This window comes from Eucyclogobius newberryi, unplaced genomic scaffold (assembly GCF_026437365.1).
Source record: "Eucyclogobius newberryi isolate DKJ021-1_F unplaced genomic scaffold, fEucNew1.0.hap1 SCAF_9, whole genome shotgun sequence".
Taxonomy (NCBI): domain Eukaryota; kingdom Metazoa; phylum Chordata; class Actinopteri; order Gobiiformes; family Gobiidae; genus Eucyclogobius; species Eucyclogobius newberryi.
The window spans coordinates 23,275,807-23,299,272 of NW_027316532.1; the positions used below are offsets into that span (position 1 = coordinate 23,275,807).

Here is a 23,466-nt window from a genome sequence, read left to right on the forward strand (position 1 = left end):
TTGTGGCTTTAAGATGAAGGTGGACAAATTCGGGTTCACAATCAGCTGTCCACAAATGTCTTAAATCCACAAATCACACATTTTGAAGATAGTGAGGGGCAAATTTTAACCAGTGAGCGTGAAAGGTTTGAAAGAGGTGAGGCAATGTTTGCTGAAAAAGAAACATCCTTCTTTGAACATACTGTAGATGGTGGAGTGATGTATAATCTGCCTACTGTTTACAATAGTCTATTAAAACCATGGCAAGAGCTCCAAACCAGTAAAAGTGGTTAAAGATTAGCAGAGAACAACTGGGTAGAATAACCTGTAACTGGGGCCATCAACGGCATTCTAGTACATTCAAACAGAAAAAGACTTTTGGATGGCAGTCAAAACATCTCGATTTCAAAAACACCAATGAAACGTTTTCTTTTTCTACCATCAAAGTATCTACAAGCTATATGTTAATGGTTATGCTGAGGTATATGACAAACAAAGTTAAATATTAAATGAACTGCGAGTATGGACTGAAAGCTCCATGTTCCTCTGGTTCATTAGTGGTAGCACTACAGACATAATTCATTATTTATAAGTCATGTTTAACGTTGTATGGCAGAAACTATGGTATTCAGACACATCTAGAGTCGGACACAGAGATCCACACCAGTGGAAATGGACAGATGTGTGTCTGAATAATGAATCCACTGTGGAGACTCTCCTTGCCCGGCAGCCACTCTCCTTGCCCGGCAGCCACTCTCCTTGCCCGGCAGCCACTCTCCTTGCCCGGCAGCCACTCTCCTTGCCCGGCAGCCACTCTCCTTGCCCGGCAGCCACTCTCCTTGCCCGGCAGCCACTCTCCTTGCCCCGCAGCCACTCTCCTTGCCCCGCAGCCACTCTCCTTGCCCCGCAGCCACTCTCCTTGCCCCGCAGCCACTCTCCTTGCCCCGCAGCCACTCTCCTTGCCCCGCAGCCACTCTCCTTACCCAGCAGCCCCTCACTTCTCCTTACCCAGCAGCCCCTCACTTCTCCTTACCCAGCAGCCCCTCACTTCTCCTTACCCAGCAGCCCCTCACTTCTCCTTACCCAGCAGCCCCTCACTTCTCCTTACCCAGCAGCCCCTCACTTCTCCTTACCCAGCAGCCCCTCACTTCTCCTTACCCAGCAGCCCCTCACTTCTCTTTACCCAGCAGCCCCTCACTTCTCCTTACCCAGCAGCCCCTCACTTCTCCTTACCCAGCAGCCCCTCACTTCTCCTTACCCAGCAGCCCCTCACTTCTCCTTACCCAGCAGCCCCTCACTTCTCCTTACCCAGCAGCCCCTCACTTCTCCTTACCCAGCAGCCCCTCACTTCTCCTTACCCAGCAGCCCCTCACTTCTCCTTACCCAGCAGCCCCTCACTTCTCCTTACCCAGCAGCCCCTCTCCTTAACCAGCAGCCCCCCTCCATCTCCAGCAGCCCCTCTCCTTGCCCAGCAGCCCCTCTCCTTGCCCAGCAGCCCCTCTCCTTGCCCAGCAGCCCCTCTCCTTGCCCAGCAGCCCCTCTCCTTACCCAGCAGCCCCTCTCCTTGCCCAGTAGCCACTCTCCTTGCCCAGCAGCCACTCTCCTTACCCAGCAGCCCCTTTCCTAATGAACCTTTGGCTCAGAGACCAGGCCCTCTGCCCAGGGAGAAGCGAGCCGTTCCAAGGCCGTCCTCTTAATTAATTTAGAGCCTACTGCAACCAAAATGTATGGGCACTATGAGCTAGGGAGTAAATCAGTGCTACAAAAATGAAAAACATCTCTCCTCGACATGCACTCGCACATGCAGGAGGAGGCGCCGACGGAAACAGAGAGAGGATCAGAGTCTCGGGAGAAATGCAAACAAACATAAACTTGTCTGTTGTCGCTGGTGGCTGTTTACCATTTTGCGGTTTATTGTCACTCTTCCAAGAGCCCTGACAACACACACCCACACCCACACCCACACCCCCACCCCCACCCCCACCCCCACCCCCACACACACACACACACACACACACACACACACACCCACACACACCCACACACACACACACACACACACACACACACACACACACACACACACACACACACACACACACACACACACACACACACACACACACACACACACACACACACACACACACACACACACACACACACACACACACACACACACACACACACACACACACACACACACACACACACACACGATTTGTCGGACTAATTTTTCATTCCGCTGTTGAAAGGCCTGAACAAAAATGATCCAAGGTCTGTAGAAACTTGAAAATAATTTGTTTTAAAAATAGATTTGAAGTGGAATAATTAACACAAACTAAAAATAAAGATCTTATACGCTGAATTATTCATACTTCATCATTTAGGTCCTGGTTAATAATAGATAAGTCAAATATGCAGCTCGTTTGCAAATTCAGTCTTGATTCCTTGATACAAAAAGTCTTGCCCTGTGCTGGTGGGCCGAGGAGTAGAGCAATTTAAAGCAGGCTAAAAGCAATAGCTTTTAGCTTGCTTTAAATTGCATTAAAGTCGAGACTCATCTTGGTGAAGGCGGCGTGAGAGCCGATTCAGAAACTATCATAAAAAGTCTAGTGAAGGTGAGTGGACTGCAAAAAAACAGAGGATCAAGTCCTGCATCACCTAATGACATCACAAAGTGGATCCGATGGTTATGAACCCCGTTATAGGCGGTATTATTCAACTTCGGCAAATGAAACATAAAATACTCCAGGTTTGCTTTTGATGAGGAAACAATGCAGCGCTGAAAAAAGTAGATTCATAAATAATATTGAACATTTGAAGGGGCACCATGTAACTTTCCTTGTGAAGTGCCCCGTTTCCATGGAGACGTTGCTTTGCCTGGAATGTTCCAGAGCATGACATTACCCAGGTCAAATTTATGGAGACACAACCCAACTCAGAGTGAGAAAGAATGCATGTTTTTCAAGGTATGTATTAGCTATTTAACAAAGCTATTTTTTGTGTTAACAAAAAACAACTGCAATTGAATGAATCCAAAGTAGATAATGCCATACTGCGGAACATTCTAGGCAGAGCAAGGGAGACAAGGTAGCCAAAAAAAGGTGTCGAATACAACAGAGTTTGATGCCTTGAAGCAATTGTGAATCTGTCGCCTAAATGCTCCAGACAAAGCAATGCCCACAGAATTATTAACTCCTCTTCCAGGCATAGACGGGTGAATTTCTGAAAAAGTACCAGCGCTCACATCTTTTTCTGACTACAGATGTCATTGTGAGCAGGGAGAGCGGGAAAAAAACAGACAGGCAGCTTCAAAGCCAATGAGACAGCAGCTGTAGAATTTTAATAAACCCTCTTTCCTCTGATGGTTGGTACTGCGCACAAGTGTGAATCTGCTTCGGCTAAAAAGCGTGCCAGACAACAGCGCTCGCAGACCCCACGTTTGGCTCGCAGACCCCCCGTTTGGCTCGCAGACCCCACGTTTGGCTCGCAGACCCCACGTTTGGCTCGCAGACCCCACGTTTGGCTCGCAGACCCCACGTTTGGCTCGCAGACCCCACGTTTGGCTCGCAGACCCCACGTTTGGCTCGCAGACCCCACGTTTGGCTCGCAGACCCCACGTTTGGCTCGCAGACCCCACGTTTGGCTCGCAGACCCCCCGTTTGGCGCGTATCCGCGACAACACAAGCAACACGGGGAACAGTTGAACTCACCTGCTGCACCTCCGTCTCCCCGTTTGAGGTCTTCTCCGTGTACACGAAAGAGTTGAATATCCGCTGCAAGAGAGAGGGAATGACATTAGTCCATGCAGGAAATAAAAAGGCTGAAGATTATTTTGGTGTTGAAAATTAAAGGAACAGAAATAAACCCCTTAGGAATTATATGACACAAATACAGATACCGCATTTTCCGGACATTAACTTGCACCTTTTTTCATTGTGGTGCGACTTATATGTGATATTATTAACACATTATTATATCACTTTGTTCGTTATTTTCACACTGGCAACCGCATTTCACATGTTGATTATTTTCACACTGACAACCACAAGAGGGCGCTCTAGTCTTTAAGCGACGCAGAAGAAGAATCTGCACTTCCTCTACCTCTGGAGTTTGTGGAGTTGTTTAGAAGTGACACAGAGGAAGAAGAATTCAATGGATTTAGTGATTTGGGGTAAAACTGATGCTGTTCTTTATGCTATAGTTATCTGAATAACTGTTAATATGTTACGTTAACATACCAGACACTTACCACAGTTCTGTCTGTGCGTCATGTAGCTGAAGGTGTTAGCGTTAGCATACGTACACCTATTCACCATGTTCTCTGATCTGTTATTATTTTAAATTGCATTTCAAGATGAAATGTCTGTTTTTGGTCTTGTATTTTATCAAATAAATTTCCCCCAAAACTGTGACTTAGATATGATTTTTTAATTCTCCATTATGTATTTTTTGGCAGGTGCGAAAACTCCGGAGCGACTTATAATCCGAAAAATACGGTACACGGTCCGAGGACAAAGTAACTTGGAGATGATTTGGTGATAATAAATGACTAATCCAAACTAATATATCAACTTATCGTTCAAAATATGAAAGATGGAACCATATATTTTGGGGGGCTCAATATGTGTGTACACTTTCTATGCTGTTATGGGGTTGTTTTTTTGGCAATTTAATTCAGCAAGATAAGATTTGCACTGTAACTTCAGTAAGATTGTATACAGTTGTATCACAGTGTCGCAATACACGTGCAAAAATATAAATATGAAATACACACATTTTAGTCATTAAAACAGTGAATATACCAAGTTTCCGCTCTTTAAACAAGCCACAAAACTGTAGCGCTGTCACAAAATGTACCAATATTTATGTGTTAAGGGAAAAAACTTGCCAACCATAAAACTTAATAAACATTTGTAAAGCAATTCCGTTTTCAGTGTTCTCTCAAATGTTAATGCCTGTGAATGTTTTGAAGTCTTCGCTATAAACTGAATTCTAAAAGGTAAAAACTTAAAATCACAAAAGCGCTGACCATTACTACACGGTGCATCGTGCGGGAACATGACTCACCGTTCCGAGGGCCACGCACAGTAACGCACACTTTCACCGCCACATTTCCCTGTTCCCCTTTCAGCCTATAACCCTTTTAAAACTCCCACATTGATATTGTTCAGTCACGCTAAACACATCTTAATGCATTAGCGCATGGAGAAAGTGAGTCCTGGAATGACCTCAGCGCTCACGAAACCCACATACACGAGCCTCCTGGGCCCAATCGGATAAATATTCCCCTACACATGTCAAACACTGCGCCGCTGTGTGTCGGCGGCAAACAGACTAAAGCTAATGTTTGTGCTGAGGCAAGCGGGCAGGCAGGTGTCCTGCCATAAGCTGCCCCACTGCGCACAAAGCCCTTAATTGCCTGGTTCCTCGCGGCAGACATTTCCTGCTACCTGTCCACACCTTTTGTCAGACGCATTCCAGAGGACGGCAATTACCCACGATGCACTGCCTGCCACAAGCGCTTATGCAGTTTCAGCCTTGATCGTCCACGGCCAGATGGAAGAGCGTTCTGCAAAGCCCAAAGTTGGCGAAAGACGTCGCAACTACAGATGATTAACGACGAGGAAAGTTCTGTTTTTCAATACCGATAAAAGCGTCCGATGAAAGGGGAAGGACTACAAACATGTATACAACTAATACAATGCAGTCTTTTTCTCCGTAATTATCTAATTAGCCTTGCACTCCGGTAGATTAGGCATCAAATGGAATGTCCCAAAACTCAATTAAGCCAAATGTGGGCCGTTAATTCTAAGTTGGCATCACCACAAAGAATGTTCAGTCTCAAAACATCTGGGCGGGGAGGGATTTAAATGACGTTTTTACATCATTAACGTGATTAAGGTATGGAAACGGTCACATATGGAGGTGGAGGAATGTATCGGGAAATGTGTTGTCTGGAAACGGAGTGCGGTTAAAAAATATTGCAAGTGGCACAGCGACAGAAATGAACTCGACGCTAACATATTACATCATGCAGTTATCCACAGTATGTTCGAATGTTCTCCAACAACATCCAGAACTTGGACTGCATTTCGACAGACTACTACTACTACTAATATCACTTTATTCCCAGGTTTGAAAGATTTGCACGTTTCTGTTATCGGCTATTTTTTAAACAGTTCATATAGACCGTTACTCAGTATCTATTTTTACATTCTCTGCAAAACAACAGGTGTGATATTACACATTTTTGGATGCACTTCCCACATCTGGCAGAAAAGCAGAGTGCTGTTCAGGCTGCAGGTTGGCAGATTTCGCCCCCCTCCTGCGCCTGCACTGTTTGTTGTTGCACCTCGGTGGTTTTCACAGCTACGGGGCAGGAGCCGAGGAATGCCGGGCCCTGAAACCCGAGAGGGCTGAGGCTGTCGGGGCCACTGTGGACCTATGACCTCCCCTGACCTACAATCAAACACTGACGCAGAGACACACACGTGCAAACCAACAGAGGGCGAGCTACTTAAGAGACGTCCCCAATGCAGTGGGACATAGAATAGATACATTTGAGTTTAGGTAACTTATTAAATTAATTTGCTATATGTCTCCTTGTGTTGTATTGTTCTTATTTGTATTATTTTTGTCTTTTATTTTCAATCAGTTATGAATAGTTCTCTTGTGTATCAATAATCAGTTCTGTTGGAAGTAGGACTGGACAAAATGAAAAACGATTGAATCCTGATATATATATATTTTTTTTTCCTCATAATGATCTTCCTCCAAAGTCTGAGCTCTTCTCAAAACCACACTTTTGCTGACAGAGGATTGGCTGTAGACTTGGGGTGGGGGAGTGTCCAGATAACAAGATTCAGACGATTTTATGTCAGTCCAACAGAAATGTGTTAAAACATTAAACTTTAAACACATTGAATGAAGTTTATCAATCAGAAAATGTGTGAAAAGTGCAGAGATATCCCCTTATACCCTTATTTTAAAATTTACAATATTGATATTTTGCATACCTTCAATACAACATTCACAATTTTAACGACATGTTAACACACCTCTACTTAAGACCTCTCGATTAAAAAGACCCAGGCCCATCATTGACAATCAGAAATGACAATCTTCCTCCAAATTAAGATGTGATCCATTGCACAGCCCCACGTGGAAGACGGGCTTGTACAAATGTTTATATTTTTGTAATTGACCTGATAAAAGTGACCAGGGGCTGCTGAGATTACCATCAAAGTGCCGAACCTTCTGTGTCACTCGGGACGGGGGCAGATGTAGCTCCGATGACAATAGAATAAATGCCCTTCTTAGCTTAAGCTCAGGAGCAATGATTCAAACTGTGTTCACTGATCACAGTCAAGCTTTTGTCTCATCAGACTGGTTCAAATCCCAGCACCTCCGGGTTAATCTCACCACAGTCGAGCGCTTCTCAGGAATGGACAAATCCTTTTTGCCAGAGTTTGAATGTTCTGCGGCGGATTTGCAACGTATTAAACTGCATAACCCGCTTGCCGTAATACAAGGGTTAAGGTAAACGAAGATCAAAATGAAGCAGGCGGTGGAAGAAGTGGTCAGCAAAAACATGGAGGACGAGGAAGAGGAGATGGTTCTTATGAGAGTTATCGAGGAACTCAAAGACGCCCTTCGGGATGAGGAGACCAAGCCCAAAGTTGATGTGGAACGTCTGCAGAGCAAGGAGAGCAAGAGCAGGGCTACGGCAGAGAAAGTTGCCAAAATGAGCACGAAAGAGGCAGAGATTGGGATGAGGAGAAGGATGCTCTGAGGCAGGAGTGAAGAGGAACACAGTCGTGCCTCAAGTCAAACTCGATGCCTATGCTCGTTTTTAAGAAATTAATGCCGCCTGTTTTTTTAAATGAAATGAAAATAATGTGAAATGGGATCTAACTTTCTCGCAATGTTCTCTCCCAGATGCGTTTAGGTCCAGCTCCGCTCATCAGCCAGAAGCAACAGCACACAAAGCCCTCCGAGTCCTTGGACACTGGGTGCGTTTAATCGGGCGTCGGTCTCCAGGGGAAGCAATAAAGTCGCCCAAGAGCCTTTTCTCTTTTTAAGTGACTCTTTCATTGTTAATGGAGCAGCGGCTCAAACCCAAACAGTGCACGGACGGCGCTGCCAGAGGACAAGCTGGACAGAAACAATCGCACTGCCGTTGGTGTATACAGAAACGAGGATGCCGGTACATTCATCTTGACTTGTACTGTACACGAGGTAGTTTTACGTTGGCAAGAACTAAAGAAACATGTGTCCAGATTAGGGGGGGAAAAAAAAGCATAATTATAGCTTTTCAGAGATCTCTACCTAAATCTGGATGCACTTGCTAGTTGGAATGAATACATTTTGATGGGATTGATGGGATTGATGGATTGATTAAAACCATGAAATTATGGATGTGCTATTGTTGACATTGGTGATATTGGAGAAATGTTCCCGTATATATATCTGTATTTTTCTATCCAATTCGATCGATATTTGTTTCTACACTGCCCATTCACACATCAATTTGTCCTCAGCGCATCAGATTTGTCTCTGCAAACAGACTAATGACTGAAAATGGAAATAGAACGGCAATTGGGCTAAAAGATGGCTGTACGTTTACAACAATCAACAAAGGCTGTATGAATGTTGTCAAGTTTTGCAATACGCGTTCATTTGTGAACTTTACTGCATCTTCACACGGGTTTGTGGCCCTTGCTATGGAAATCAAAAAACAACCATCTGTATCTGCAAATATCAGTTATTGTCCACAGCAAAGATACAAATATCAGATATTGGTATCGGCTCAATCGGACCGTCCCAAAATGAAATACAGTGAGGCATCTCGATGGTCTGTCAGCCGTAAAAATCATTAATCCTAGAGACAAACATTTCTTACAAAATTGTATTCGATTGTGGAGAAAACGATGACATTTTTTTACAGGCAGAATGAAAAATTAAGACCGGCGAACGACGACAAAACCACCCATTTATCACCGCGCTGTGTACGTGTTTCCCGGACGCTTTGGTTGAGCCTTGAGAGATTGGTTTGCCGTACATCTGACAGATAAAAGCCCCAGACTCCAGGGACCAGAACTGGCTCTTCCTCCGTGCAGCAGGTTTCCTCAGTACTTTATCCCACGTCTCTCCCTCCCCCCGCCAGCCCCTCTGCCCCCCAGCGCCCCTGCCCCCCAGCCAAGGCTCTGCTCATTGCACTACAAAGGGTTAGGGCTTGGGCTGCGGCAGGCGGGCTTAGCCTCTGATGTGCATGTGCTGCTGCTGCTGCGGCTTTCTTTTGCTTCCACCAACAACCTTTGTAACGTCTCCATCTTCCCACCTCGCCGGCGCCTTTCTGCTCCCAGCGCTACAAAGCAGAAATAGCAAACAGGCAGTCTGCGATGCAAGAAAAACTCGGAAATAATTGCAGCTATAGGACACAGACGAGAGGAAGCGGTCGTCATTAAATCATGTGAAGATACAAAAATATAACGTCGTCAGTAGTACAGTAGGACGTGAGACAGCGTTAAAACTTATTCTAAAACTTTTCACAATAAGTTTCTAAAAATCATACTAGAACGTCAACCATGCATATGCAGGCGATGCTATACATACTCTACGATCTGGTCACAATATAATATGATCTACGGCTGCACGGTATTGAAAGTATTGTGACATTTGAATATACTTTTTGACACAATGCTTTCAGTTTTATCAACAAAAATATGTTCAGGCTTTAATTTACAAGTCAAAGTCAGTCAAAAAAACTGAACGGAGACAAAACCTAGATTAAATCAAGGCTAATCGAGACTCGCTAAGGGAAAATCATGTAGAAAACTAGCCTTTTTCAATGTTTTAATTTTAAAAAAACTATTTTTTTATCAGCTCGAGGACGTTGGTGAATTGGGATGTACTGTGCGCAGTTTGTTGCAATATTGATTATTACGTTTACGCCAATATTGCAATATATATATTATAGCCTTTTGTGACTCAACATTTTTCCCCACAAACAGCCAAAGCCCATTCTCTCAATCCAGGCGAGCTCATCCTGTGTTCCTTACGATCGAACAAAGAAATCGATGCGGGACAAAATATGGAATATACCAAGCCTAAAGTTATTCCAAACAGACTCCTACGAAGGACTAAAAACACAAGCGCATAAGATACGAGAGCAGACATTTTGAGAATACTTTTAACAATTCACAAACGCAGCGCAGGCTATTCCAACCATGAAAACAGAAACATACGACTGGGCTGGAGTCTCTGAAACTAAACCGTGGCTAATTAAGTGTGTCTCCATGTTAACCCGGGGAGACAGGTAGGCTAATTAAATGACTGGCTGTCAGTGTGCGCAAACAGCTTACCGCTGCGTTTAAAGGGTGATGGGGTCAATTTGATTTGCTTCAGTCAAACTAATGGACAACCTGAGGCAATGACAGTGAATTTTCCCTATTTTGTGTCCTATATATTACCGTATTTTCCGGACTTTATCTTATATTATTCGTTATTTTCAAACATTGTAACCGCATTTCACATGACAACTGCAAGAGGGCGCTCTAGGCTCTAAGCGACGCAGAAGAAGAATCTGCACTTCCTCTACCTCTGGAGTTTGTGGAGTTGTTTAGAAGTGACACAGAAGAAGAAGAATTCAGTGGATTTAGTGATTTGGGGTAATTCTGATGCTTTGGTAAACTTGTTAGCATGTTCTTTATGCTATAGTTATCTGAATAACTGTTAATATGTTACGTTAACATACCAGACACTTACCACAGTTCTGTCTGTGCGTCATGTAGCTGAAGGTGTTAGCGTTAGCATACGTACACCTATTCACCATGTTCTCTAATCTGTTATTATTTTACATAACGTTTCAAGATGAAATGTCTGTTCTTGGTCTTGGATTTTTTCAAATAAATTTCCCAAAAGATGCAACTTATACTCCAGTGCGACTTACATATGTTTTTTTTCTTCTCCATTATGCATTTCTTGGCTGGTGCGACTTATACGCCGGGAAATACGGTATTATTTTTTGTCCATTGGCGTCTGGAGATGGATGGCTTGTGCAGAATGTCCTCATAAAAGCTGGCTGACAATGTTATATGGCTTGAAATTGTGATGAAGAAAACAGGCTTGAGCCACGACTGATGAGAAGGGAAAGAAGAGCACAAACAAAGCAGTTGTGCGTTAATCTGTTTGCATCAGAGTAAATTCCCAGATACAAATCGGTACGAGAACTAGGATACAAGAGATTTGTTTAAACAGAAGAAAAAGACTGGGGGGAAAAGACAGAACAAAATTGGATCTTTCCTCAATAGCTTTAGAAAGGACTTGATCAATAGTATCGTGACAACTCTACTTGGTAGGCCTGAGAAACCGTAAACAACAACACACATACCGTAATTCCCTTTTTTAGACAATTTTCAAGCGGTTTTATCCTAAATTTGTCGCAGTGTTGTTTCAGAACCTCAAGTCACGTCTTGGAACCAGCTCAATACCAGACCGAAACATTCTGACATCTGTTACAAACCCCACATCCTGATGGCTACAGCAGAAGGACACGACCATGAACAAATGCAATGGCTTCCAAGTCCCAAGCTCACGTTTTAAGATGTTAATTTTGATGTTTAAGTTCATGCTTGACATTGTAATCCAGGATAAAATGGTAAATCTATTGGTAAGTGTCAATTATGGATACAACGGAGTTAGTAGCTTTTATGTTGACAAAATTTGACACTTTAAAGCAACAGTACATCACTTTCTGGAGGCGGCACGTGCAAAAAGAAAGTTAAAAACATAACTCAGAACATTCTGCATGGAGATAGATAGAAGTTTTATGCCAAACTGTGGAATATGTGTGTCAAAGGAACAACATTTGAAAGGTTTGTGGCGATGCAAGCCCACTCACAGTAAGGACACAGGTTTTTCTATATTTAAGACAATTAAAAAATGCTTTTATCAGTCTATTTTGTGTTTAAAAAGTTATTTACTGGGGCTTTAAGGCATTATCACATTTGTATTTGTCAAAACATACACTATAATACCGCAATAATATCAATATCGTGCAGCCCTGACTCGTATCAAGAAGGAGAACGAGAAAATGAATGCGATGATGAAGCGATCAATTTGTACTATTCCAATTCTTCTCAAATCCAAGAGAGTGACGGCCTGTCAACCACTGGCTGTTGCGGTTCCGATACAAGAGCCCTTTTCTACCCAAACAACCTAAATCTAAAAGTGCACACTCCATCAGCCCCGCCACCACCAGACAGGATATAATGCTTTCCACATGTGCGAGAAAAAAGAAAGGAATGAAGGGTGGAGGGCGAAAGGGGGGTTGGGAAGGTAGTAAAAAAAAAAAAGTAGGTTGGGTCTAAAAAAGTAAAACTGGGAAGCTCGGCTGAAAAGATGGCACTTCTGGTAATTTGATGATAATTAAACGTTGCGAGCGTTGAGCATCAAACAACGTTAATTGGAGGGGGCTGTAATTGGGCTGATGATACGGTGCTTGTTTTGAAGGCTTCTCGTCTGAATGGTGCGAGTGTTGTGTGTGTGTTGTGTGTGTTGTATAAGATAAGAGTGCGTGTGGTAAAGGCGCGCACGGAGAACGGGTTTCCGGGCAATGAAATCACAAGAACAAAGCCGCAGGCCGCAACGGGTTAATGCAGTTATACTTTGCTAATTAGGAATAACCAAGAACTTCCCCAACGTAAAAATATGGCAGAACTTCACGTGGGTCTGTGTGTTTTAAGTTGATGGGGCAAAGCATTCAGAGTTAACCTTTAGAGGCGAGAACTATTTTCACTTCATTAAATCCACTTGTATGCATAGATTTACATGGGACATTGCAAATTCAAATTTACAATTAAAATAAGCAGTTCTATTGACATGCAATTTCCTCCCAAAGAGCCCCTTTAGTAGCATCTACACACAGCAAACTTTAAAATCATGAACATGACAAGATCTTAATGGAACGTAATATCTAATTCTCAGGATTTTCTTTAAATTGAAGAAATTAGGCACATTTTCAGTCAGATCATGTTTACTCAAAAACTAAACATGATATCTAAAATCCGCTCTTTTTGTGAGCAACAAAATGAACCAAGAAAATATTAACATTTTTCATGTTTAAATGTCCCAAATATGTGCATATTTTCCATTACATTCCTCATTTCTATATGAAATACATAGTTTTTCCTATTCACCTGCCGTGTCTCGCCTAGACAGGGAGAACATCCAAGCCCCTCCCAGAAATCCAGGAACAGAACTTGGGAATGTTTTGTTTTGTAGTACAATAAGATCTGAGCTGTAGAGGGTTGAATAAGTAACATGCATAAAAGATAATAGTGACTAAACAACTAAACTAAAAAACAATAGCTACAAATAAAGGACAGAACAAAACACTTATGTTGTTTTGACAGGAGCGGCCGATCTTGATACTTTTTGGACTAAGCCGATAACATTAAACCTGCACAAATCAAATAAAACTAAATTCTTGGTAAGAATACATTATTTATTATTATTAAACACTTCTGGAATTTTAAAAAGAACAGCACATTTTTCCCATTAAAGTTCAACTCAAACTGTTGCCGACAGGTCACAAAGGTCAAGCTGGAGGCTGTGCGATTGTGTTACTTTTCGAGGCAGAAGCGCCAGTCTCGCAGTGCATCTTGGGAGTTCGCGACTCGCCGTTAAAGTGAAGCCAACGTGAAAAGGTTCCAGAGACGGATCAAAGCGGGGCATCCGAGCACCTCCATTAAGCTGATAAAATCTACAGAGGGAAAGAGACGCGGAGCAAACCTCGCACACAGCGGGCAAATTAGTCCCGCCAAGGGAATGCAGCTAAATGAGGAAAATGCCGCAGTTTTATGGCCTTTTCCATATCGAAAAGGCCAATAAAAGACAGCGTGTTTGTTCATGCGGCGACGGGTGAAACGGCTACAAACAACACAAAGTTCTTTGCAGGGGTTAAAGGGGAATTTGGGAGGAGGTTGGACCCAAATATGGCGACGCAAGTGTCAACAACACAACACATATGGACATAAAGTTGTTTTTGTATTACTTAAACTCTCAGATGTTCAGATACAGGCCATTTAAGCAGCTTTTTCCAAGCCAATCCAACTTTAATTGTATAGGACATTTTATGAACAAGATAGTATCCAAAGTGCAAATAGCAATACAAAACTAAAATTTAGCTTTAAACGTTTTAAGCCCACAATAAAGAACAGAAGAAAATGAACAAAAACTACAATCTGGTGTATTTAAGATCATTATACAGTATTCTAATGACACAGTTTGCACAATTAATAAGAGCATGCATTATTTATACTAAGCTATTTGCATTGTATATTTAAATATCTACACGATTCAAAATGTACCATTGTTTTATACATATAATCCTGTTCTCGTTAGTGCGTGTCTCTAAATTATGTCCACATGATCCAACAGAAGACTTGGATGTCCCTGATCTGTTCCCGTCTCTTATGACACTAGTCCAGGCATGTCCCCAGACTGACCTTGGGACCCTTCAGACTCGCGTCATGATTTGTGGCACCAGCATTCTTCAACAGGGTTATCTTACAAAGCATGTTTTTACAGTTACATGTTAGAACCAAGCCCACTCAAAAATGGTACATAGCAATATTCAAATAGCGTATATAATATGATTTAAAGCCTTCCTGCCACTATCCGATCCATAACTTATTTTCAGATGTATCAATATGCTCCTTTAAAAACAAAAATTATTCTTATGTAATATGGATTATTTTCATAATTGTAATGGGTTGAAGGGGAGGGGAACTACGTGAGCTTGTGCATGTGTTTGATATTTTATTCATTTTATGTGTTCTGATTATGCTTTATCATCCGCTGGCTGCAGTTACCTTGTCAGAACCCGAGGATATGCTCAAAACTACACTGAACAAAAATATAAGCACAACATTTCTGTTTTTGCTCGCATTTTTCATGAGCTTTTTCATGAGAAGTTTCATATCTCTCAAATATTGTTCACAAATTGGTCAAAATCTGTCTTACTGAGCTATTCATATTAATACTGATAACCCATCTTCCTTCAGAGGTGTGGCATTGATCAAGATGCTGATGAGATGGCATGAATATTGCACAGGTGTGCCTTGGGCTGGCCACAAAATCTGTCTGGTGAGTTTGTTGGCCGTGCAAGAGCTGGGATGTTTTCACCTTCCAGGATTTGAGTACAGATCCTTAATTTAGTTGACAGATGATCATATGCTGCAACGTGAGGCGATGGTCGTGTACGAATGGAACAACAATGGGCATCGAGCATGTTTGGGATGCTCTGGATCGGCGTCACAACAGGACTAACATGTATTTATCGTAGTATAACATCCATATTCCTGTGCTCAACGGCCAATCTGCAGCCCCTGGTCACACGGTCAAGCTATTGGACATTTTCCACTTCTTTTGCACTCAGTTTCTCTCTCTAAAAACTAACTAAAAGCAGGTTGGCTCTCCAGTGCGCAGAGGTCATGCGTACGCGGGTGTGTTTTACTCCACAGCTGGTCCTTGTTACGAAGTGAAACCAAATCCTTCAGAATGGCAAACAACACCACAGTCGTAAAACGGCGCAAACCAGTGGAACAACCCTCAACAACAATTAACCTCTGGATCCAGCTCCAGCCAGGCCGCCTGTGGCACCGCCGCTCCGGTCACACCCTGGTGGTACCGTCTGCCAAAAGTGCCAACGCTCCCACAGCCCGTACACTACTCCTCACATTTTGCCTTCGAGGAGTTCAGAGAGAACGTGTGAGACAACATAGGCGGATTAAGTCAAAGTCGGGCCAAAAAGGCCCATTGAGTAAAAGGCTCGCTGTCACATGTGAGTGCGGATGACGGGCACTTCCTGGTTTGTACGAGTGGAGATGGGGCGCCTGGACTGTCTGGACAAACCATCCTGGATTAGCTCCACATTCCTTTGCTCTGGACTCATCCGTCAGGCTTAAGGCTGGAGGTTACGGACAGCTGAGGCGTAAACGCATGGAAAAATGGGGTTACACCAGAAATAACCGGGCGGAAGCCGGCGGGGTCTTCTCAAAGCCTTAAAATGGTATTACATTCGAGTGTGCTCATCAACCAAACTAACCAAGGTTGTATTTCAAACGGGCACAAAGACAATACTCAATGTGTCAATGTTTAGGCACCTGAAATGAGGCTGCAAACGCTTTTAAATGAGGTTACGATGCACCCGTTCGCACCCCTGTGGACCCGGGCATGGTTCACATACCTGTCCATCTACAGTGTGTACTTGTAGGGAGGGCATAGCAAACGCTGGCTTTTAACATGATTCCCTGGCGTCTGGATGCGGCAGGTAGTGTAGATAATTGGCCAAAGCTCTCACGGTTATTAGGGTCTCGAGCAAAAGCGACCGAGCACGCAGAGAAGTCCAGGTAAACGGCATTTTCGTAAGTGAAACGGCAGCGTAAACTGTCCAGTCACTCGAAAACTAACTTACAAACGTCGTACTTTCTCTGTTCTGGATAAATCCTTACTATTCAAAATGATTAGTCGAGTAATTAAAGATTTGGCCGACCGAAGCATCGTCAACAGATTAAATGACTTAAACTTAAACTTTTCACTTAAGTCCATCAAGACGTCAACATATTGTAGTGTAACTTTGGCTTTTCACGTTATAACACATTTAATAAGTCAACATCACTTCCTCCATTTGTCCTGCTAGTTTTACACTGTTCTGATCTTGCCGTATATATTTTGTATCCAAACCAATTTTATTCTCACACGCCATTAATGTAGCATGGTCTATATTTTTATTACGATTTTTGTGATTTATTGTTTTATGGCGCATCTTATCACAGAGGCAAGTTCCTAGTTTGCGAATTGAGTTCACAGACATTAAAAAAAATGTCTGAGTGGTACAAAAAAATGTGCATTGTGTTGGACGTAAGACAAACCTAAAAGTATCGAAAATCAGATACTAAAACAAGAATCAATTAAAAAAATGACATCAACGAGACAAAGTTTGAATGATCTTGAGCTGGAAGTGGAATAGAAAGTCATAAAGTACCAGGTTTTTTGTTGTTGAAACTGACGAAAAAGCATTTTAACATTATTATTGTGTTAAAATAGTATCGAGTATTGATTGAATTGTCTGTATCATGACTTAAATTAGAACAAACACATACTTACTACCGGTTATTCAACTTCTGCTTTTCATAGAAGATGGAGGTAACTTCACGACACGAGTGTGAATCTCGTTTTTCCTCAAAATCTCACATAACTTCAACCCTAAACTCGTGACATCATTTTTTAAAAACTAATAAAACAACGGCCCCTCGTACAGTTTTAGTCAAAAATGTTCACTACACCTGGAGGTCCCTCGACAAGGCAGCAATATGAACAATCTGATTCCAGGCGCGGGGGGCTCAGATGGGCAAGATAAGGAGGAGTCAAGGACAGAGGAGCAAAGCTGTTCCCAGGGTGGTCTCCTTCTCCGGTTTCTGCTCTGATGTGAGCTCACGTCTGGGCCCTCCTGCAGACGGGGGAGGGCGGGGGGGCTTTGTACTACGCCGTGTACTCCCAGGGAACTTACACTCGCTGATTAACGGAGCCACTGCGCGCGAGCTCGGGCTATATTACGCCATGATCCCCGATAAGACCGCGGCTTTTCCGAACCAGCGCCGCCGCCGCCGCAGCTGACCCGGAATGCCGCGCGGAGGAATGCGTGTGATATTAATAAAATGAGAGTGCGAAGCGTGTTGGAGTCGGTCGTAAATATCAAAGTTGCGATTAGGTAATGGTGACGTGGTTGTGGCGAGTCATGGGACGCGAGTGAATATAGTTCAGTATCAAGTTCAAAGCTGCGTATTTCTTTACTATAAATGTAGTTTTCCTGTTCATATAGTATATTGTAAAAGCAAAAACAAGCACTGCACTACACGGTGGCAACAGCAAATACTCAATGTGTCAATCGTTATTGTGCTGCAGCTTTGTACAGTTGTGCCAACCGAGACATTTTGCTGAATGGTATGCATTTTCCATTTTCTAACCGTTACTTAAAATAATGACGCGACTCATATTTAGAAATAGTTCGCCGTGATTATTGGATACGGCCCTATTTGAGACTGGAATTGATGTATTGAATTGATGTGTTCTTTGTTTCTACGGACTTCAATAATAAATAAAATAAATAAAATAAATTCTAGAATATTTTATGTTTTTTTGGTGACATGCACTACTTATTTGCACTTTTTTGTATCTATCGACTTGGAAGAGACATTTGTTTATTATTTCAACTCTTCATCCCCATTGCTTCGGTGATTTGAATTGAATTGCTGCTGTTCTGTCGAATAAAGCATACAGAAGAAGATTTATCAAAGTATAAGCTTAAGGTCTTATATTTTTTGTGTCTACTACCTGGTTCCTGTCCACTGAAGTATAACAAACATTTGATTCATCCAGTAACAATCCTGTATAGTTATATGCAAGGGTAACTTAGGCGCACTGTAATAAAAAAGGACGCCTGACAAAAACATACGGTAATAGCGAAGCGAATGATTTGCGATGATGCGCCAACAGCCATCTCTCAAATAACAAATAAACTAAAACAACTGAGTGACACTGAGCAATTATTCAACACAGCTTTCGGGTCTCGGCCTGAGTCACAGCGACGCTTTAGTTCAGCTTTATGAAATTGCGCCAATTAACCGAGGGGTTTGTTTTGGCCGTTGGACGCACAGCGGATGTCAGCTCAGAATATGTGGCGGGGAAGTCAAAACACTGCTATATTTGGCGGCGCTACAGGAATTAACGTTTTAAAAAAACCTTCAAGGGACTCATTTTGTCATAATCCAGAAGCAAATAGAAGTCGGGGAATGTCACGCCCTGCCTGCAAACTAGTCATACGACACGTTTAGTTGTGAGCGGCAAACGATGGAGAACAATGTAGTATATATACCGTATTTTCCGGACTATAAATTGCACCGGAGTATAAATCGCACCAGCCAAAAAATGCATAATAGAGAAGAAAAAAAACATATATAAGTTGCACTGGAGTATGAAATGCGGTTGCAAGTGTGAAAATAACAAACAATATCACATATAAGTCACTACGGAGTATAAGTATATAAGTATAAATATAAGTAGAAGTCGCACCCCGGCCAAAACTATGAAAAAAGGTGTGACTTATAGTCCGGAAAATACGATACGCTCTATAAAATGTATTTCTTTATTACCGCACACGTCGTCTCATCAAAAACATGTCAAGTTGAGTTCTTCGACAGCTCCAGACGTGTGGGATGTCGCTGGAATATGCATCAACTTCTTCTCCCCAGAGCCGTCTAAACATCTGAAGCGTCTCCCGTTCACATTCATGAGCGGATCGTTTCTGAGGCGCGAGTGGGAGAAAGTGTGACAGAGGCAGAAGCCACACTTTCCAATTCTCGTCAGGTCGTGAACTGGAGGAAAACGGGGCGTGTTTTTGTTGCGAGCTGAAATGAGTCTTGGAGATCATCGTGGTGGTCACATAAAATGCATCAGAGCAGCTCCTCATACTGGACATGTTATTGTGTTTTTGTAGTGGCTGAACCCGGTGCAGTCCAGGCCTGTCACAATCATTTCCTTGCACTATTGGAGATGTTTTTGCAAATGTATAAGAGTATGATAAGATTTGAGCTGTAGAGAGTTCAATAAGTAACATCTGTGAATCATAATTTACCATCTAAGTACTATTGTGTTTCATGTGGCTTTTTATATGTATAGTGATAATTATTTTGTTTAGAAAAAAGGTTTAGTGGGATTATCCTGGTTTAAGGTTATTGTGTCAGATGCATAAAGTAGTAGCAGCAGTAGTAGTAGTAGAAGCAGTAGCAGCAGTAGCAGCAGTAGTAGTAGAAGCAGTAGTAGTAGTAGTAGCAGTAGCAGCAGCAGTAGCAATAGTAGCAATAGTAGCAATAGTAGCAGTAGTAGCAGTAGTAGCAGTAGTAGTACCAGTAGCAGCAGTAGTAGTAGCAGTAGAAGCAGCAGTAGTAGTAGCAGTAGCAGCAGCAGTAGTAGTAGCAGTAACAGTAGCAGCAATAGTAGCAGTAGTAGCAGTAGTAGTAGCAGTAGTAGTACCAGTAGTAGTACCAGTAGTAGTACCAGTAGTAGTACCAGTAGTAGTACCAGCAGTAGTAGCAGTAGAAGTAGAAGCAGTAGCAGTAGCAGCAGTATTATTAGCAGTAGTAGTAATGATAATAAATAAGTCTCATATAGGTGCGTTTCATCAGGCTCGAAAGCGCTTTAAAGTATATTATTGTGATATTTTCTGGAGCAGTATATCACACTTCAAACGGTGTTATTGGCTGGTGTAGTCAAAATACAGCTCATTAAAAAAAACTTACAATTTATCTGATAGTTTGACACAATTATCAGTTTATAAGAGTGTAATCCTGAATATTCTGTAAATGCATTTTGTTTCTTTGGACAGGGACTAATAAATAAATACTCAAGTATACTCAAGCATTATGATATTTTTGTACCGCTTTCGTTAAAATATGAATTTAAAAACCGAATCACTGAACTATCCTTCTCAAACTAAATCATTGCTATAAAGCCAGTTTCTACAAAAATCCTTTTCCAGCCTCCCAACGGCTCATCAAACGGATTCCTGACAATCATCATATTTCTCAGGTCTCACACTGGCACAAGCATCAAAAATGCCGTCCCGCATGTGTCTGCCGGGTCCAGGATTCCCACAGCATCGACAGTTTCGCTCTGAAAGTCGGCGCCGGTAACAGACCAAACGTGTTCAAACTACTATTGGGAATTTAAGACCGACACATTTGCTAAAACAAGGAAAGACGTGATCAAAATACCTTCTGAAAAAATGCTACGATGCAAAATTCCGCGCCAAGAGTTGAAATTCCCGTGGACTGAGGGAACTGGCAAAGCACCAACCGGCCGCCACTGGCAACAAGGGGGACTTCCCAAAACAAAACCAGGCAGACATGGAACGATATCTTACGGCAACAAGGACGTCCGGGTTGAACACAAAAGATTCTGTTTGGTTAGTGAATCCGGAGTTGACCAACCAGACGAAGAGAGTCTAAAGCATCTGGGACAATGGGTTTGCTCTTGATGTTTTAAGATGAATAACGCTGAAAATGGCAGTGGTTTGAATCTACAACACCAACAATCAAAATGGAACACTATCATATACTTAAATAAATATTGGAAAAGGCGTTTGAATTACATTAAAAAGACGCACCGTGAAACAGTGTAACCTGCAAGTCCATGAGGAGTGTTATCGTTAGTGGTGGGAAATGTATAGAAAATTGATAATATCACAATTGTGGTTATGTAAATATGCAAAATGAGAATATTAGAGTGATATTTATTTTAAACTATTAAAGATGATCTCATAAAAAGACAGACACATCTAGAGTCATCTTCCAAACAAGGGTATAAAGTGATGTTTCTGCTCTTTTGTGCTGGATTTGAAGCTCAACATAAAAAAACAAACATATCACATTTAATTCATTCACATTGGCTTTTTGTCCAAATCACAAACCCTAATCTGCAGAATACTATTTAAACTTAAAGAGACCTCGCTCAACGTAAGAATATATGGCCTCGACACAATTGAACTGAAGTTAGCGATCCATGAATCACAAAAGGTACAGACAGTTATAGAGGAAGATGACCTGGTTTACTCTAAACTGTTTCTAAAGACGAGATCTGAGCTGAACAAGGCCTTTTTCCAAACACATCTTCATTGTCATTTTCTAATTGGCAAGTTTCAGCACCGTTGTGACATTTTCCCTTCGGAGGAATCGAAACTTGGAGCATCTTTTAATCTTCCGTCCAAGCTCCGCTCCACCGACACGGGCGGAAAGATCAGCTCGTTTGCTCAGTTCACTTCTTCACGTCTCATCTTCGAAATGAAAAAGACGGAAGAACCCCGATCGAGATGGACAAGTGGAGGGGATGATTTAGACTGAGAGACGTGGCCAATGAGAAACCACGAGTTGTTTGCAGTCTGGTGTGTCTGTCGTTAGGTGATTTAACTAACCAAAGGCGTAGCTGTTGTAAAGTTGAAGGTCCAATATCGTGCAAAATTGACTTTTCTGAGCTTTTAACCTTCTTACAGTGCTATTGGTGCCTCATATATGTGCCCGAAGTGGCTTTTTGATTAAACCCTGCAGTCTTTAGCTATAGAACAACATCTCTCCCTTTCCTCGGATGTGCAGACGGGCGGGGCCTACCTACAGGGACACGTCATCCCTTCCCCGTTTTAGCCCCTCCCTTCCCTGTTTCAGCCCCTCCCTTCCCTGTTTCAGCCCCTCCCTTCCCTGTTTCAGGCCCTCCTCCAGGAAGCACACTGACAACCGCAAGAGTGCGTGTTACAGGTACAGAGTGAAAATAACAAATGATATCACATATAAGTCGCTCCAGAGTATATATATCGCATCCCGGCCAAAACTATGTAAAAAGGTGTGACTTATAATCCTGAAAATACGGTACCTTGTACCATTGTAAGCCATTGTGATGATCAAGTTAATTCAATTTTTAATTTTTATTTTTCACAGGCAATTCTAAATTCTTATCATCTAATATTTAATGCGACGAGTTATCAAAAGGATGTCTCAAAATGCTATAAGTCACATCCATCCGCATCTTATTGCATCTTATTGAATTGTCCGTGGATAAACTGCAAAGCTGAACCTGTCGAAGCGGCTGCGGTGTTCAGTTAAATCTTGGCTGACGCTTTCCTCACCCTCCTCACCTCATTTAGAACATCCCCCCTCACATTAAAACGTCCTTTTGCTCGGTGGAAGTATTTTTATTCCGGATTTACTCGCGCCGTCAGATCTTGCGCCCAAAAATCGCGCCTTCCCGTACACCAAACACGCAAGTGGAAACAAGCGACAAATTTGGAAACAGCCGATCGTAAGAAGTGTTGGGGTTTTTCGCTTCGACTGCGAGAAGCCACATGTCAAACGGAGCCCTGGAGAAAGGCTTTGACAGAGGGGAGAAACAGACTAGAAAGGACTCGAAAGAACATTGTGAGCCAGTTCTCTGCAGCAGGAAAGGTCCCATGCTGCAAAGAACCGGGGCGGGATGGGGGTTGGGTAAATGCTTAGTGTTTGGGGGAGGGAACCCTGGATTTGGGGTTATTTTCAGCACCCCCCCTGCTCCTTCATCCTCTCCGCTTCTCTTTCAGGGAGAGTTCATTTTTAAGTCCTGGCTATTGTGCGGCGTGAGGGGAGTGACTTGCTAAAGGGTGGCCCGGGGACCCCTGGCTCAGAGCGGGGTCAGTTCTCTTTTAGAGCGAGCCTGGAATCTGGAAGGGATTAGGAAAAAAAGAGCTGCACAAAGACTGAGAGCCGATGAGTGACGACGGACGGAGTGAGAAATAAGAAGTCAGATGTGAAAGTCAGACAATTACTTACTCTAAACTAAACTAAAAGAAACAACTGCTAAACTATTGCGTTGAAATGTAGTGTTTTCTAAATGTCT

General features: G+C 42.6%; 1 protein-coding gene across 1 annotated transcript in view; it reads right to left on the reverse strand.

Annotated features, from left to right (window-relative positions):
* The window catches only part of cachd1 (cache domain containing 1), an 83,933-nt gene that overhangs the window by 51,343 nt on the left and 9,124 nt on the right, over positions 1–23,466 (reverse strand). Inside the window, exon 2 of the mRNA XM_072439160.1 lies at positions 3,696–3,758. Coding sequence (XP_072295261.1) covers positions 3,696–3,758 — 63 coding nt within the window. The remainder of the gene's footprint in view (positions 1–3,695; positions 3,759–23,466) is intronic.